The sequence below is a fragment of the Melospiza melodia genome, chromosome 2, assembly GCF_035770615.1.
Source record: "Melospiza melodia melodia isolate bMelMel2 chromosome 2, bMelMel2.pri, whole genome shotgun sequence".
NCBI classification, from domain to species: Eukaryota; Metazoa; Chordata; class Aves; order Passeriformes; family Passerellidae; genus Melospiza; species Melospiza melodia.
Genome location: NC_086195.1, coordinates 89,885,696 through 89,904,354, shown reverse-complemented (window position 1 = coordinate 89,904,354; position 18,659 = coordinate 89,885,696). Strand labels below are relative to the sequence as shown.

Sequence of the window (18,659 nt, the reverse complement as noted above, 5' to 3'; positions counted from 1 at the left end):
AGATGCTCTAAATCATAGAGAATTGGTTAATTTGGGTTCGTTTGGTGAAGAGTAATTTTAGGAGCAGAGGGGCTGAAAAGTATGGCATTGATTATTCTGAAATAAAGTCTGATTTCTAACAAGATTTGCCAGGTCTTTCCAGAGACTTCCAAGGAAGAGTAGATTATTGCAAAGCTGTGAGGAGAATGGATTTGCAGCATCATTTAAAGCAATGAAGTTTAAGATGTATATTCAGGCTGTGGCAGCCTGGCTTTCCTTCTCTGGGGAGATTTGAACTCCTTTGTCACGAGATGAAAGGAGATCCTCACAAAGCTGAATGGCTCTTAAATGCTCAGGTTGAGTTGGATAGGAATAGGACACATATTAAACATACACACACTGTTTGGAGTTAAAAGCAGATCTGCCAGTATTCTTAAATGAATTAAACGATTAACACTGTAGTTTTTAATGTTTTTCTTTATAAATTTCATAAAAACAAGTCCCAGTACGAATATAATTTATATAAAACAACTCTTGTGTGAAATTAGGACACAATCCTTAATTTTGTTGATTTTTTTCATGATCAATACTATTTCAGTTTAGACTGTGACATCTACTTTGTTTTAGCAGGTCTGAATTATTTCAGAATTCTGGTAACTAATTGTTACGTGAATCTTCTGAAAACACAGTTGCAAACAAAAGCCAACTTTCTGGGCATGCAGTTTTCCCTTGGGAAAGAGGGTTGGAAATAGCTGGTGCTGATCCAGTCCTTGCACTTCCATTCCAAAGCTGTCAGTTCTAAACTGGCTCTGTTTTGCCTAACAAAATCACTTCCATCTTTTATAACATTATGAAGAAGAACATGTCTTAGCATTATGTGTTGTATTGACTGGTATAATAATCTGAAAACAAGCAAAAGAAAAAAAGAAAGCCCGAGGCAAAGAAAAACCCCAGCACCCAAGGGACCTTGGCATTGAGATATATACATAGTTAAGTGCTAAACACTGCATTAAAATTTAATGTGAACAGATGACTAAAACCTGAAAATATATTAGGAAATTATTACCAAAAACAAAAACGTAAAGCATACGGAAAACAAAGACAAAAGCAAATTTTTTTAGTAGTGAACTACTAATAGCACTGTTTAGAGTAAAGCTGCTCAGGGCTTTTCCTCTGTGGTCAGTGGATACACCCAAATCCCCAGGAGGTTCTTCCCCATATATAAGGATTTAAAGTTTTTAAAAATATTTTCATGGAAACCAAAGTCCAATTAAACATGTAGTTGGGATAAAGCCAATATACAAAGATTGGAAAGCAGGGAAGCACCTGTGTGTCCTGTAGTTTAACTGTAGCCAAATAAAGAGTAGCAAATAAGAAATTCTGCCTGTTTTTTCCATAAAAGGAGCTTTCAGACAGGGAAAAATCACTGCAGATGCTTGTGATGTAAATGTTGCTGCAGGGAAGCATCCTGCAAAGCCACTCTTAACAAAGCCCCACTTAATGCATGGAGTTTAGCCTTGGAGAGTTAGTTAGCCCTGGGTGTTTTGAGAGGGGACTGAGTCAAACTTGAGCCTTATTCTTGATTCTGGTTCCAGCAGCCTTTTGACCCTGAGAAATTTTAACTCTTCTTTTCTTGCTTTCTCGCTTTTTGCACTAATAAAATGGGGTTTCTGTAGCCATCGCAGGGAAGGTCTCGAACGAAAATCAGCATTTAGCTTAATTACTGAAATTCATTCTGTGCCTGCATCTAGTAACATTAATCACTTACTGAGCATTAAATTAATGCACAAATTTCAAATCTCCTTTCATGTTAAAGCAGTGCATTGGAGGTGACCTGTTCACCTTAAGTGCTGCTTAAAAGCTTTAAAAAGCAATATGAAATTTGTAAAGGTAGCATGAATAACATGGCTTTAGAAACGAGTTCCTGATAAATATTCCTGTTCAATTAAGCTGGGCCTGGGGGTTAAAGTTCTTTTGTGATTATTACTTAGAGGACTGGTAATTGCTTGGTAAATGATGTTGTATTTCTCTCATTTGATTCTTGAATACCAAATTGTGGACTGAAGCTGAAATTTGCCCTGATAAGCTTGGAAACGCCCTGCAAGCTGCAGAATGCACTTTGAATTCACAGAATAGAGGTGTTTTTCGTTTTCAAGTATAAAGAGAAGAGACATGGTTGTAATTAAATCCACCAGTTTTACAGCGTGGGGTAGTTGCACTTGAGAAACCCCCTCTCTGTGTTTCTAAATTGTGGCACACACAGGTTTTTGTGAGGCATCAGTCTTGTCAGTGCAGCACCTACTTCTCCAACTTCTCCACTTCTCCAAGTGCAACCATGCACTTGGAAATGTTCCTGTGAGAGTGGTGGGGGTCCCTGGGGAAAGAGCAGAGGGGGCTGCACCTAAAGTCTGAGAGGAAGGTGGAAATGGTGATCAGCAAAACACCTGCTTGAAATGTCACCAGGTCTGAAAGCTAAATAACCTCTTTCTGCTCGTGCAGCTGCAGGGCTGACAGGTTTGTGCAGCCAGCGTAGGTGACAAGGCTGTGGTTTGCCCAGGGACATGCACTGAGTGGGCTTTCTCACAGCCTGCCATTGCTGGTGCTGGCAGCTCTGCGCTGCTGGGGCCAGGTGGCCTGCAGCACCCTCTTTGTCTTGCCAGCTTTCTAACCACAGCATCAATTCGTATTTGTGGGAACCAGAAGAGATGTGTGGGACTCTCTGCATCTTGCTGTTCGAGCTCTATGGGTAGATGTTTCTGCACAAAAATGTCCTCTTGCTGAAGGTAGCCCATCTAACTGATGGAAAACAGCAGTCAGTTCTCTACATTCCTCTCAGATAAAATTCCACATGCTAATCAGGTTGAGGAATAGGTTGTTGTCAATAAATGCACAGCATCTTGTACTTTGTGTTCTGCTCTGCTCCCAGCCTTCGTGGTGTGGCTGCCCTGTCTGTTCTTAGTGTTTGTCTGGCTCTGTGATTCTCTGCAGAGCAGATTTAAATCTGGGTTTGCTTTCTCTGTTAGCTTTCTGATGGTTTAGTTGACTTATGTGGGGGTTGCCTGGTTGTTGAGGCTGGCAGGTAGAAGGGGAGTGGAAATGATGCAGAAATAGGCAGATCCTTCTGTGTGTAGCAAACTGCCGTGTCCCCATACCTTATCTAGTGGAATCACACTCAGAATAATGTGAGCAAAATTGGAGCAGGGGTGAGAGAGGACCTGGAACTGCTGGTCTCAAGTGCTAACTCAAGAACAGTAACTTTTTGCTTCTCTTTCTAGACCTCTCATTCCCTTTCATCAACCCCTTTTCCTCCTTCATTAAAATAATACTTTTCCAGTCACTAATCACTAAAATGTGGTGTGAATGAAGCAGGGTTCACTCTTAGTCAAGATATTTCAGCAATGATTGCTCTGGGAAACAAATCTTGGTTCCTCAGAGCAAAGTGAAGTGCTGGTGGGAATAATAAAAAAGGAAGAGGCCAAGTGGCCAGAAAAATGAGAAATGGAGCTCATATGCCTGTGTTTCCAGCAAGGGCAGCACTGAGGGACACAAGTGAGAAGTGTGTGTACCCTAAATTAAGGGAAAAATGATGCAAACCAGCCCAAGAGCTGAACTGGTTGAGAAATGATGGAGAAATAACTATGTGGTTATGAATCACTAACTGATGGGTTTTTTTTCTGCTATGGATGAAACAGCTCCAGTATTGCCAAAATCATAATGTAAAACTTGCAGTGTGAAAAATTGTAAATCTTGTCACTCTCATCTTGTTATTTTGAATTTCTATTTGATACACTTAAAAAAGATGGGGTTTTTTTAGGAATAGGTCTAAATAAGGAATGTCTTACTGCTAGTTTCAATTCTAGTAAATGCAGTCTAATTTTACTAGGTTATTTCTTATTGCCTTAGCCAGGTGATGCTGCATGCTTTCATGCATGCTGTGCTCCTGTTCATAGCTATAGATTTTTCATCTGTGCCAGTGAATTTTAATAACTAAAATGTGCATTTGGAAGATCAAACAGACCAGGAACCATCAGACAGTGCACTGTGTACAGAGCAATGAGCTGACAGATGTTGCTGCTGTCTTTTGGGAAGATCATTTGAGGAAAATGTTGCATGTCTGGTTTTGCCCACTTAATCCTGAGTTTTATGGACAGTGCTTCCCCCGCCTCTCACTCTCAAGAAGGCACATATTTGCTACCCAAATGTTCCTCTGTTGCTTCAGGAGTTCTAATGCTGCACTGGTGAGAGGCAACACTGTGCTCAAGGATGAGTCTGCTTTTTGAAGGAAATAAAACAAACAGAAGCCATCAACCCTGTGCTTTCAAATTTATTTATAAATATGGTGTCAAAATACTTTCCCATGTGGTCTTGCTGTCTCAGCATCATTCTATTGTGTGTGACATGCAGGCAGGCTGAGACTTTGTTTCTGCAGGACTGCTGTTTATTACTAATGTCAGCAGAAGGGCAGATGCGGTTTCAGCCAGAACCTCCTCCATTCCACTTACGTTCTCTCTGCTCCTTCTCTCTCACCTCCTGCCTTGAGCTCTTTGTTTCTGATGTATTCCAGAGGCCTTGGTTAAAGTACTGGTAGTTTGCCTCAAATCATAATTTGGGTTTGCTTTGGGCCATGAGGGCAGAGACTTAATGTATCCAGAGTCACTCTAACTCTCTCCAGAGGTGGCTCTGGAACGTGATACTGCAGAGACTGAATAGTCCCCAGTGCAGTTAAGTGACTGTGGTTTATATATTATCTATATATTATATATTGTTAAATGTAAAATATTGGGTAGATGTTGTAGCAAAAATGGATTGACAGTAGGTACAACAGTAACTTTCAGTCACCAATGGGCTGAGGTTTCCTTCAGCTGTTTGTTGGTGGGGTTTTTTGGGTGTTGGTTGTTTGGTTGGTTTGGTTTTGGATTTTTTGGGGTGGTTGGGGGAATTTTTTGTTAATATTGTTCTGTGTTGTTTGAAATGTGACATTTTCTCTGTTTTGTTGTATTGATTATTCCTCTTTTCAGAAATAGTTTTAATAGGAAGTAGTAAGGACTCTAGAATACAACTAATACAACTGTCTCAAATCTGCAGTTAACCTATATCTAATGGACTGCTGTTGAAACAGGAAAAAAAGCATTTGATGTATTTAATAACTCAAAGTTAAGTGGTTAAAATTCATTTGCAAAGTATGAGTGTTCTGAAGTATTTCAAGCTTTAGCCTTCTGTTGAGGTTCACATTTTGGTCATTGGTTTTAGAGAAGGAACTAAATCCATTCAGAGTTGTTGTCTGTTCTTAGTGTGATGCAGGATTCCTGTCATTTTTCCAGGGGTCGCCTCTGTTTGATCTTATCAAGCAGTCGAAAGAGCGAGAAGGCCAAGCTGATCAGCCTGAACCCACTGCTACTCCCAGTACACCTTTCCAGCATAACCACACTGCTGCAGACCTGTAAGTGAATGCCTGAGGTCTAGGGAAATGTGGAATTGATATTACCCTTAATATTAATATAATTGATATTACCCTTAATATTGAAATCCACCTGTATTCTGCTTTCCTACTTCTTAGGCTTGGTACTTAAGTTTTGGTAAACCATTGTATTTGCAGATATTTATTATACATTGAAAGTTAAATCAACTGTTGAAATATTTTTCCCCACCCCTATAAAATATGTAATTGTAAACTGTTACATCACTTGCCTAGGAATAAACAAGTCCCTGTATCAGGTGTTGGGGATAACAGGTCACAATAGCAATTTATTTCTTCTGATGGGGAAAAGGGAAGAGTTCCTGCAAGTATTATTCATGTAGAATTGAATAATGAAATTTCTTCATTCTGTGATGTTAAATGCTTAATATATGTTGAACCTCCAGCTATCTTTCTCCTGTGAAATCTCCTAAGAAGAAGGCATCTCTAAGTGCTACTCCCCCTCCAGATGTTCCACCTGCTGTGACCCCCCAAACACCGCAGAAACCGCAGAAATCTACCTCCCTCTCTCTGTTCTACAAGAAAGGTTTGTTCCTCCTGCATGTGCTGACATTGCAAACTTATCTCTTGCTCTTTATCCCTTTTGAGTTTTGGCAGTGAGCAATTCTGAAAAGTTTGTTGTAGAATCTGTAGTGAACACCAGGCAAACCTCTGGAAGAAAGGGCAAAATGGTGCCAGCAGGTGGTTCCTGTGTGCACTGTGAGTTAGAAGTGAAAACCTCCCTATCCTGGCTGGAAGAATGTCCATACGGGCTTTTCTCTCCTAGCATCCTTTTCCCAGCAGTGACCATGCAGAGATGTCCTGTGAAGCTGGACAACTGGGCAGACACGGCTGGTGCTTTCCCAGGCTTGATCTTTATCCCACTTGGGGGGATTCCTGAACCTTTTGTGCTGTGTCTGCTTAGTAACTCTCAGCAGATTTGTGTCCAGGTGCTTGTTTGAATTGACATAGACATACATGTGCAGTGGTGTTTGCTGTGGCCTTCCACATTGTCTGCTGATTTATGTATGAAAACCTTTTCCATTTATTTTGAGCCTGGCTTCTACTGCCTTCACTTGATGTCTGGTAGATTTTTCCCTTGGAGACAGTGAGCAGCACAATGCTGCCCCTCCTTCATTACATTCCTTTCATTTTGTGTGCTCCTGTTACAACAATTGCAGTTTATTTTTCTTTGTTTCTGAAGTGTATCTACTGGCCTATCGTCGACTCCATACCCTGTTCCTTCACCTTCTCTCCGACCATCCTGACCTGGAACCCTTGATCTGGACCCTCTTCCAGCACACACTGCAAAATGAGTATGAACTAATGAGAGACAGGCACCTGGACCAGGTAACAAGGACAAAAAATGTTTTAAAAAGTTAAAAAGACTCTCCTGAACAAAATGTTCTTTGTATGTTCTTAGCCATTAGAAATTGTACTCTGTGGTTTTTATTAATCTCTTGGTCACTGAAAGCAGGGCTTAGTTTATACTGAAGTCTGTCATCTCAGTTTTTTAAGCACTGGCAATTACTTGATATGGTACCTTCAAGTACAGTTTTGAGCTCTTTACAAAATAACAAAAACTAACCACAATTTCTAATAATTTTCATAAAATATAGTGATTTTCTTTGCAAAGACACTATGTGTGGCTGATAAATTTTTTTGTTATTCTACCCTAAAATTGCAGCATACAGTAGGAGTTTGAGAAGGCACCATCAGCTCCAGTTAGTTGTTTGTCACATAGAAATGGAGGTAGCATTATGTTAACTTATGTTCTAAAAGTTCTTTTTAAGTTGAGTTGTCTGCTAGTTTATAGAGCACAATCAATAAAAGAAAGCTATTTACATTTATTTAAAGAAGAAAAAAAAGGCAAGAAACTCATTAGTCAGTAATTCTTTGGATTGTGATTTAAATCAGCAATTCAACATTATGAGATTTGTGATAAAGCAATGAGATTTGGCAACTCTGAGAAAAAAACTGTGCCAACAGGAGTTATTTAAAATTCCTTCGCAATGCCCAACAACCCTCAACATTCTGATTGTAAATCATTTGGGAATTCTGTTTAAACTGCATAGCAGATAAAATCTCATCAAATAGTTCTGCCTTTTAAATAAGTTTTGCTTGCTTAACTTGAAATGAAGAAGCTGAATTAATTTTCAGTTGTCTTGTTTCTTTAATAGATCATGATGTGTTCCATGTATGGCATATGCAAAGTAAAGAATGTAGATCTTCGATTTAAAATGATAGTTTCAGCATACAAGGAGCTTTGCAACACAAATCAAGAGGTATGGAAGTTCTTAAATGTTATTCCTCCATAAAAAAAAAGGAAAATTTCTGCTTCACTGCATCTCCATTTTGTGGAGGAGAAAACTGACTCTAATACTAAATATCTCTTAAACATCTTGCATAAATAGTTTGGTAACTCTCCTCAGAAAACAAATTTCATTCCATCTTTTGAAAAGTATGTAACAATGGTTTATGACTGTATTTGGAGTCTAGATGAAAAATTTATGTCTAGAGCTAATAAGATTTTCAAAAGTAACACAGGTTTCTTTATGAGTTGTCTAACTTCCTTGGAGCATTAAGGGAAGAGAAGCAGATTACTTTCTACAGAAGCTTTCAACAGAAACACAGTTTGATAGCAAATAGAGATGTATGGCTATATATCAAACAGCTGTGTATGTATTAAAGTTGCCAGCTTAATTCTAACATGAAGAAGTTCCTTCCTTCACAGGAACGTCAGTGTACTGAAATTTTTGCACAGCACAGTAATGAAATCTATAGAAAACCCCTCACTATTTAATATTTAATGGAACTGTAGCATCCCCTCAGTAGCAGAATTTCTCATAGTGTATTTGTGGATCTTGGCTAAACTCCAGACTTCTGTCTCCAAGCCTATAGAACTGTTTTATCCCCATCAGGTCAGTAATGAGTTTTTTAGCCTTCCAAGGCATGCACAGTAGTCTAGACTTTTTGACACGTGGGTGTGAAAGCAAATCGTACTTAAATTTGGAAAATGTGTTCACACCAAGGGGCTGTGCCAGTTAATAAAGTAGGTGCTGGTGTTCAAACACATGTGGAAAAATCCCAACAGTTTAGAGAAATTACAATGGCTTGCATACAACTCATGTGCCATCCTAGCTCTTAATCTAACACAGACTTTGAGTGACTTTATGAGTTTGTCAAATGTAAAATTTTCATTCCTTATATTTTTTTTAATCTGTGTATGATTTTCTCACTCTATGCAGACTTTCAAACGTGTTCTTATCCGAGAAGAACAATATGACTCCATCATAGTCTTTTACAACTTAGTGTTTATGCAGAAGCTGAAAACAAACATTTTGCAGTATGCTTCCAGCAGGGTAAGCCATTATCTCTGTTCATTATTCAACAGACTAGAAATATACAGGCAATCAAACCTTATGATTATTTTATTATTTTTATAGCCTCCCACTCTGTCACCAATCCCACACATTCCTCGCAGTCCTTACCAGTTCTCCAACTCTCCTCGGCGTGTCCCTGCTGGCAATAACATCTACATCTCACCTCTCAAGAGCCCATACAAATTCTCTGATGGGTTTCAGTCACCCACAAAGATGACTCCAAGGTCTAGGTACGTTGTTGACAAGCATTTTTGGACTAAATTTAGGTATTTGGGGGATATTAGTGGAAGCAAATTGAAAAACTGCAGACTAGTTTGTCAGTAGTCTGTGGCTATCATATAATTTCTATTAATAGCTTTTATCCTGTATTTGGAATCTTTATTCATCATTCAATGCTTTTCTGTTGTGCTCAAGGAGGTTTTTTGTTGTTTTTTCCTCTTTTTTTTTCCTCCCACCACCAAAGAAGAGTTTCCTGACCTGATTGCTATAAATGTTGTTGGCTTTGACCCTGCATCACACTCCTGAAAAACACAGATGAGAATTGTCAGCTCCTTTAAAGAGAAAATACTTTTTTGCAACAAAATGTTTGTTTAGCTGGCTGAACAGAACATTTCAAACTGTTGGTTACTGGCTCTTAGCAGATGAGGATGACAGTAAATGTACCAGTTTCCAGTGGCTTTTCAGACTAGGATCAAGTGAGTCCCACTGTGCACAAAAGTTTAAATGTTATTGTGTACTTTAGGTTGAAGTCCTGCATGACTTTGATTAGCAGACACCTGAAGGTAGAGATGAGAGGATGATTTTCTGGGTACCCAGCACTGAAGGCTTTTCTTTCTGATACAGGACAGACTCTGGGGGCCTCTGATTCTTTCAAGCCATAATTTCATGTCTGTCTGTGTGATTCAGTTTATTTGGTGATTGAGCATTCAGTGGCTCAAAGAGAAATGTCTCAACACAGTAAAGCACAGTATGGATTTGCACTGTTAATGCAGAGAGAGAGGAAGAGACCTTGTTAGTGCCTTGTGCTAACCTGTGCAAATTAGTCAATGCTTCTGTCATGGTTAAATGGAGCTTAAACTTCTCTTCTTCATTTGGCAGAATTTTGGTGTCCATTGGAGAATCATTTGGGGTGAGTTTTAACATCTTTGATGCCTGGTCTTAAATGCATGTAACTTTTGGAGGAATGGGGTAGCCTGCTCACATATCTAGGGCAGGCCAATGAGTGTACCTGATTTACTAAAGTAATTGTAGGGAAGTTCTGTTAACTCCTTTTAAATATCTAGACTTCACCTTCAAAATGTGTTGCATTTTATTTTAGTTGCTTTGGCACAAGATAAGGGTCCTTAAAACTCCAGAGTTTTAAGAACTCCTAATTTTTTTTTGGATAATCTGCAAAGTTGGAGTGGCTTCAGGATTTATTGGCAATTCTTTCCCTGTTTTCTTGTCACTTCAGACTTCTGAAAAGTTCCAAAAAATCAACCAGATGTTGTGCAACAGTGAGGGGCAGCTGAAGCGCAGTGCAGACGTGGGAGCTGCTGCCCCGAAGCCACTGAAGAGGCTGCGCTTCGATATAGAGGGGACGGACGAGGCAGATGGAAGGTGAGAGATTGCCCCGGGCTTTTCAGAGATGTGGCATGTATTGGGGTCTCAGGGCCTTCATCCTAACTTCCTCCTGATACCCTCTCTCGTGTTAATTTGTGAGCTTTAGCAGCTGAATCAAATGAGAGATGAGAGCATGAAGCTCCTCAATTACATGCTTTGATGTCAAAAAGTGACTCTCTTTATTTAAAGTTTAGGTTATGAAGGTAAAAAGTTATTAACTTAACCTTATGCTTTCTTTCTGTAGCAAACACCTACCCCAGGAGTCCAAGTTCCAACAAAAGCTTGCAGAAATGAGTGAGTATTACTTTTCTCATAATCTGGAGAGCCCCGAGTGCCTTGGATAAGAGCGCTTGGGCCCACTCGGATGAAAACATTGTTCAACACCGATGCGATCTGGATAATTTGCTTAGCTTTTGTACTTCCTGCATATAATCTTGAAAATGCAGATTACAAAATGGAAATTTATGTACACAGGAAAACCGTATGCAGATTTTTTGTTGCTTTGCTTTTATAGGGAAATGTCTGAGACTGGTTTTTCTTCTGCTGTGCGTCAGCATTTCTTTCAGATCTTATGGCATCACTTTTCTGTTTTGAAATGAAATTCAAATCTAGCTCATAAAAAGCAAAACAGCCCCACCCCCACGTCTGAGCTGTATTTTCCACTTGTGAGAAGCACACTTGGCCTGGCCAGGCATTCTCACTCTCTGAGAATCTGAGCTCTGCAGCTGAGCAGATTTGCCCATTAAAAACTCTTACATTGCTCATCAAGATAGGTATGAGTGGATCCAGGCTTCTGTGTTTTAAGGTAGGGAAAATGTTTCAGTGTTGATTTATGGTAGGGGTTAAAAGGAGAGCTCTGTCTCGTGTCCAGTGGTGTTGGTGTGTGCCACTGAGGGGAAAGGGCATTCCTGGGCAGGCTGTCTCTGGGATGTGGGCACTGCTCAGCCCACAGCCTCTGCCTGGCGAGATTCCTGATGTGACATGGACCATCTGCCCACCTGGAGGGTGGAAATGGACACAGTGAGGGGACAGAGACAATGAGAACTGGAGTGAACAGGTGGAAGGAATTTCATAAGATCTGTAAGATTGAGCAAGAATGGCTGAAACAGTGCAAAATCAGGTGTTCATCCTATAATGAGGGATTTGGTTTGTTTACAATAGAATAATGTACTTCTATTCCTTGTGTCATTACAAATTTTTCCAATAATCAGTCCAAAGTAATTATGAAGAAATATTTCATTCTTTTTCTTTGTTGGGTTTTCTTGTAGCATCTACTCGAACAAGAATGCAAAAGCAGAAGCTGAATGATGGAAATGATACCTCAGCCACTGAAGATAAGTGAGATTCTTCTCAGGACCAGGGGCTGCACTGCCAGCCCTCTTAAATTGTTTTTGTTTTACAGCCTTCATTAATAGAGTTGCTTTTTAGTTGCTTTCAGTTCCAAACTGCTAGTTGAAAACATTTGTACTTTTTAAATTGTTAAAAGTTTTCCATTATACTTTGCCTTATGATGTAGCATATATACAATGTAAGCCACTGAATTTAATTTATATATATTTTTTGAGGATTTTTTAAAAGTCTTGGAAAGTGTCTGAATTTCCTGTTGCAGCATTACTGATTTAAGCAGTTCAGTCTCGTTGGATTGAATTTTTTATGTCTAAAGGTGAAATGTTAGCTAGAATGATTTTGAAATGCACTAATTTTGTTTCTTAGCTTTGATTATTAGATTTTCATTATTTGCAAATTTTGAAAATGGTGGGCCAATTACTGCAAAGACTTCCTGTCTCTGTTCATAATTAGCACATCAAATTCCCATTAAATTAAATGGGACAGCAGCTGGGGGCCTTGCAGAGAAGGGGCCTCACCTCAGGAGTACAACCTGAATTCAAAGTGAAATCATTTCATAGCCTTACTACTGACACCAACACTTGGCATTTTGTAGTTTTTGCTTCCCCAGCTCCCACCCCAGTGTCATTTTGGAAGGCAGTTACAATGTCCCTTAGTTTGAATTTCAGGGAGTATGAATCCCATAGAGATTCATCCCAGAATCCCACACTGAAACTTCCCAGAAGCTGAAGCTTCCTCCCATATGCAGAGTAATTGATGTGCCCTTTCTTATAGTGGGAAATCTCAAGTATTACAAGAAAAAACAAAACAAAAACCCCCCAAAAAACCCCCAAAAACCAACAAACCTAAACCATACCTGGTACTCACAAGATTTCAAAATTCTAAAGATGTAGAATTTTCTTGATTTCTTCAAATTTTCACCTAACTGTAGCCAAGCCAAAGAGCTTGAGGAACAGCTGGAAGCTGAGTGTCTCCAGCTGGGTTCCAGGTAAGAGCAGCCTGGTCTCTAAAAGCACAGGGCATCCCCATTGGCCTTACTGCAGCATCTGCAGTAAGGTGAACCCACGTTGGGAAAACCCTTCTGCCTTTACTGAAAAGGCAGATAATTGGGCAACTTGTCAATGGTTGCAACTAGCAAAAAAACCCAAACAAAACCATCCAATACTTTTTTCATATTTTGTATTTGTAAGTTACTGATTCAGATACTGGAACTTTTCTTGCAACAAGAAAGTTTTGTTAAAATAGCCAATTAACAAAAGCACGTTTTATTTCCAGTGGATTAAAATATAAGCAAATCAATTGTCCTGCTTCAAAATTACCCATTTTTATGAATTTTAGCTTTTGCAGCTTTTTAAGTCAAGAACAGCTACAGTAAAAAAGCATGCTATTAATGGCACAAACGTTTTAAACCAATGTCTTCCAGGGAGCTTATTTACAGATTGTTTAGCTGATCCTAGAGTACCTAGAGTAGGAAGTTTTTTAAAGTTCTTGTGTTGATTCAAAGCTAACCCTAGAACTACTAAAAATTCTATGAGCAGCAAAAACTGTAAATTAATTTAAAAATAATATTGAGGGAGTTTTAGACTCAGTATGGCTCCAGCTTCCTTACTGAAGATGTACAGAACTTTCCAGAGTACCTTATGTTTATTTTCTCACTTTTAGCAGTTTTACAGACAGGATATGTGTTAACATTGGGGTGCACTGACTGTAAGCTCTGTTACAGCAGTCCTTTGGCTGGAGGGATGATACAGAGTCCAGTATCTACACAGATTCATTCTTTCTTTACTGTGACAATGTGGTTTTTTTTGTTCAAACAGACTGAAGGCTTTACATCAAATGTACAATATTATTTTATACAACTAATCAGTTCCTGCCTTTCAAGATAAATAAAATAGCTTTTAAAGGATTTACAGTCAGTGATTTTCTTATATTAGGTGATTTCATATGGTACCTATCCAAATAAATACATACTGAAACTAATGGCTTTTTATTAGATATGGATATCTTACTGTGTTTGACACCACTTTTCTTAGAGTGAGACCTTGCTGTACTAAAAATGGCCTGGAATATTGAAACTTTTCCAGGAAAAAAGAAAATTTGGAATCACAGCAGAAGCTGGGCACAGAATCTGAAGGCTATTTTAGGTGCTCTTAACATCAGGCATCAATTTGTGTAGAAAGCTGAAGCTGCCCTGGGTGTAAGATGAGGTCAGGTAAATTGTATCCTTTAAGGCCCATTTCTGTCCATTGGTGCTTAAGGGAATGGAGTCTGTCAGCCTGGCTCTGCAGCCATGTGAAGGTGGATGAGCTGGCTCCCAGCCTCTTCATTTGATGCTTTATACCTTAATCTCTTCCTGCTGTCCACTGTTTCCAAATGCTGTTTGTTCTTACATGTCATAGGAGCTTATTTCTTCTTCCGTGCTACAAGCTGACATATTTAAAATGTAACAAGCTTGTCATAATTTACATTTGCTTAAGAAACAATGATTGGTGTTCTGAGGACCATTTTATTAATCGCAGTTTATTAAGTCACCAGGGCATTGATTTCTTTTAAAGGTGGAAATACACTTGAAGACATTCTCCAGCTTACAAATGTGTTATCTGGAGACACTGATTTTTAAGAACACAAATAGCCTCCAAGGTACCTCTGTGAAATATTATCTGCTTTACTTCCCCCCCCCCCCCCATACAGTCAATTCAGTCTACAAGCATCAAACTTTCTTCATTTTTACTGAAAAGAAAGTAAAAAAGTCCCATTCAAACTGTTTTAAACATTATGGCATTTTTATTAATGGTCTATTAAACCAGGTAAGCTTATATAGAACAAAAAAATCATTTATGTAAAATCAGGCTGTAAACTTTCTACATCATTGGGTGGTGACCAATGAATCCTGCCTCTCTGGGGCAAATAAATGATTTGTTTTACAAGGAAAGTCCATGGAAAGTGTTCAGATCATACAAAAACAGCAGTTTACATAGTTACCAAGCATTGTAACAGAACTCTACAGGTGGATACTAGATGACAAGGCAGTGCTGGCTTTTAGCTTCAGTAACTTCTTAGTAGAACCTTCAAATGATCCTACCCATGTACTTACTTTTTTTTTTTCCAGACTCCTTTCTTGAATAGAGAACATTGCTTTTTATTTCAACCCCAGACACAGTTTCTGCTTGACCAAATGTTCACTTTTTAATAAATACCTTTTTTCTGTTACATCCTAAAACACAACAATACTTTATTAAGTATTTAGTCTGCAAGATACACAAACACAAGGTTGCTGCAGTCCATCTCACCACAGTAAAAAGCATCCCTAATTTCTTCTGAAATGTCCCACAGTTGGGTTTCAATATTTACATCCATGCACCCACATTTAACCACCTAAGCCAGTAAGGGTGGTTTTTCTTTGAACACATGCAATGAAAATTTAAAAAAATTAAATAAATAAGTGTTTCTATGAATGTAACACTATTACATCCAGGTCAGATGATACAAAATAAAAGCCAACGCTGACACATTGGACCTTTAGAATCACCCTCATTCCGTCCAGAGATGCTTTTTCTCAAAATTACAGGCTTTGTCAATTATTCTGAAATTGCAAGTAGGCTTTAATGTGTATGGTTGGCTGGAAATAATGAGCAGGAAGGAAGTAAATTGGAGAAGAAATGACACTTTGTTCTATTAAGCCAAAACTGTCTTGTGCCAAGACAACTGCAATCCCTGTTCAACTACTTCATTATGAACTTGAGCTAACGGAGGAGAGTGGTGCCTCTCTCCAGTGCTATCATTCCATGGAGCAGTGTCCCCAGAGAGCCAGGGAAGGTTTGTGATCAGATGTTGAGTCAGAAAAACCCTCATCATTTAACGTTTATAGTTTTTTGATTCTTCTGAGTAAAACAACAGAAACATGCGGAGAGACCTTTCATAATCCACACCTTAAGAGAGCTGGTGTGACCAGTGCCAAGCCAGCAGCAGGGGAGGGGTTTCCCAGCTGGTTCCATTTCCCAGTGGGACTGGATGTGTGCCAGTGTGCTGCCATGGGGGTGGATGGGACAGGGGATGGTGCCAGCTGCTGCCCCAAGGCTGGGATGTGGTGGTACACCCTTGTTCTGGGCACTGCTGCCCTGAAGGAAGTGCTGGCAGGTGAATCTGGCATCTCAGGCTTAGCCAGGAATCTGCAGCCTTGGCTTTCATGGAATCCCTTGTGCCCGCACTGGCATGATCAGTGCTGGGCTACAGCACACAGGGTTGGCAGCAAAATTGTGCCCTACGGTGACACTGTTTCACTGTCTGCAGGAACCTCTGGCTGTGTGCTGGTGCCAAGTGCTTCTTAACACAAACTTAGCAAAACTGATCTCCTCCCCCAGCAAAGCTGTGTTTTTGATGAATCGGCATTATGGATTGGAAAGGTTTTGACCACTTCTGTTTGAATACAAAATACTGACACAGCTGCTAAGAACAGACTTAACACTGCTGGAGGAAGTCATACTCATCACTGAGGGGGTGGCAGAATGTGCTTGTTAGCAGTAGATAATCCAATGTATTTCTAGTGAGGGTCTGAGGCAAATGTCAAAAACACAATTAAATATTTACCACAGCATTTTCTAAAACATTTGCTCATCAACCTCTTCCTAAGTAAATTCTGCTACCTGTGCGCTTCACCTTTCTAATCATACACACAGGGCCTGGGGTGAAGGGGGTACTACTCACTACTCCTCTTCCTCTTTTTCCTCATACTCTTCCTCAAAGAACAGGATTGTTTGAGAAATGAGCCTCCAATATAGTAAAGAACAGCTGTTTCCACCTTAGACATGAAGACGTGATAATTTAAGGGAATTAAGTTCTTAGAAAGCACATCTGAGGATTAGAAAACATCACTGAAGGATGCTGTGGCACAGCAGAGATCTGCAGGAAGGCTGCATGACTACTTACATAATTATATTTGTGAGTCCATCTGGTGTCCTGAGCCTGGTCACCCAGCTTTTTTCTTCCCCATTTGTAAAATACTGCAAAAGGCACTTGAAGTCACTTCACTCAGTTAAAATCTGAAATTCTCAAGGTTAATTCACAGTTACCTGTTACAAAATTCAAGTAAATGCTCCATAAGCTCCACATCTTCTGTAACGGGGCAAACCTCTCTCTGTGCAGCACTGGGTGGATTTTCACCTTAATTAATTTCAGCCAATTAGGAATGAAGCATCTACTCTACCTCAGCCACCAATGATCAGTGCTGGGAGAGAGGCGTGGCCAGAGGGCATCTCCTCTCTCCTGAACAGCCCTGAAAGGAAAGTGGAGTGGTCACCTCACAGCTCTGACCACAGGAGAATCTGAAATGCCCTATTTGGACAAGTTACCTTTATCACCATTTGGAATATAATGTCAGTTCACTCTTAAAAATTTAATTAATTTGAAGTTACCACTTGAAAATCACCTTTTTCTCCATTTTTCTGAAGTTGATCTGAGGAGAGATAGTAAAACTAAATATGCCTCAAGCAGAACTTGAAGAATGCTTGTTTGGGTTTGTAACTAGGTGGTTTTCTTAGTAGTCAAATTCACGGCATGACAATTCACATCCCAGACAAACTTGATGAGTGCTTCCATTGGGGTGCCAGGGACATGCCTGGTGTAGTGGAAAGGGAGACCCTTTTCATTCTGGCCAAACAATGAGACAAGAACTCAAAACTGTAATATCCTGCTGAAGCTCCTCATAAATTAACTCCCAAATAAACACAAATGAGACATACCCTTCTACAAACCACAAAGCCTCGCATCCTAAAGAACTTATGGAACTTTACCACATGTCCAGAAACACAAGTTTGTATCTCCACTGGATTATAAAAAAAGCCCATGATGGCATATTAACCGAGTTTTCAGACAAAAACAGACGATGAAAGTTTTAGCAGCAAAGAGGTCACTGTGCCATGAAATCCAAACACAGACTGTTTAAAAAAAATTAGTAACTAGACAGACTAGATAATGACAAGCTTAGTTTGCTTGAGTTTGGGTAGGAAAGGGTAGTTACTGCATTAGATTTTTGTGTTAAATTCTGGCTCTTGGCAAGGAACAGTCACCACACACCTACGCTGTAGCCATCCTTACAACAAAGCCTACATGTCAGTGGACTTCTACACACTCCCTAAGCTGATGGACACCGAGACTTTCCTTCCAAACCATTGCACATTCTGACCACGGGGGAGTTCTCCAAAGGGAAAGCATTTCCAGAAGGGAAGAGGATGTGCTCTTCAGCTCGGTAGTAGTCAGACCTCAATTTCGGAATGCTCCCACTCTGCTGGCTTTGCTAATGAAGTTTTTCAGGAGGTCATGGTCCATGTCTGCAAAGCCTTGAGTTTGTGTAACAACAGTCAAATGGTTTATGCAAAATCTGAAGCAAAATTCTTCCAAGTCCTAGGAACAAATTTGAGTAATTTGTAATATGAATGACTGATAAAATTATGAACATTGTTACTTTGTTTCAAATCTGTCATTTAATTAGCAAAAAATATACCAGATTGTTCCCATTATCAACCCCTTTTCTATCCTTTTGATGAGATCACAAATGATAGGATGAAGTTTTTTCATACAAACTATTCAATAAACCCACTTTGAGAAAATAGGAGTAGCCACCTAAATCAACTCTAGACCTCCATCACATTTACTAGAATTTACTACATGCTCATTAGAAAAGTTACCAACAAGTGAAGCCATCAAATTGCCCCAAAAAGAACTACTAGAGCATCAATAACTCATTTCTTGTCCTCCCTGCACTGAATTCAGTAGTGAATGTCCTGTGAAAAACAGCAGATCTGGTAGACATGCTGGAAAGAAAAGCAGAATATGATGTGAAAGGGGATGATACTTGCTGAACACAAACTGCATGTTAGGATACATATGTCTTTCAT

General features: G+C 39.5%; 2 protein-coding genes across 4 annotated transcripts in view; one reads left to right on the top strand and one right to left on the bottom strand.

The window, feature by feature from the left end:
* Positions 1-13,672, top strand: part of RB1 (RB transcriptional corepressor 1) — a 71,973-nt gene extending 58,301 nt beyond the window's left edge. The window contains exons 18-27 of the mRNA XM_063149299.1: positions 5,301-5,419; positions 5,842-5,981; positions 6,639-6,784; positions 7,615-7,719; positions 8,683-8,796; positions 8,881-9,047; positions 9,916-9,946; positions 10,271-10,416; positions 10,664-10,713; positions 11,688-13,672. Of these exons, the coding sequence (XP_063005369.1) occupies positions 5,301-5,419; positions 5,842-5,981; positions 6,639-6,784; positions 7,615-7,719; positions 8,683-8,796; positions 8,881-9,047; positions 9,916-9,946; positions 10,271-10,416; positions 10,664-10,713; positions 11,688-11,761 (1,092 nt within the window). The 3' untranslated portion in view covers positions 11,762-13,672. The remainder of the gene's footprint in view (positions 1-5,300; positions 5,420-5,841; positions 5,982-6,638; positions 6,785-7,614; positions 7,720-8,682; positions 8,797-8,880; positions 9,048-9,915; positions 9,947-10,270; positions 10,417-10,663; positions 10,714-11,687) is intronic.
* Positions 13,673-14,530: 858 nt separating this feature from the next.
* Positions 14,531-18,659, bottom strand: part of RCBTB2 (RCC1 and BTB domain containing protein 2) — a 33,011-nt gene continuing 28,882 nt past the window's right edge. For all 3 annotated transcript variants that reach the window (XM_063149301.1, XM_063149302.1, XM_063149300.1), the window contains exon 13: positions 14,531-18,165. In XM_063149301.1, the coding sequence (XP_063005371.1) occupies positions 18,025-18,165 (141 nt within the window). In that variant the 3' untranslated portion in view covers positions 14,531-18,024. The remainder of the gene's footprint in view (positions 18,166-18,659) is intronic.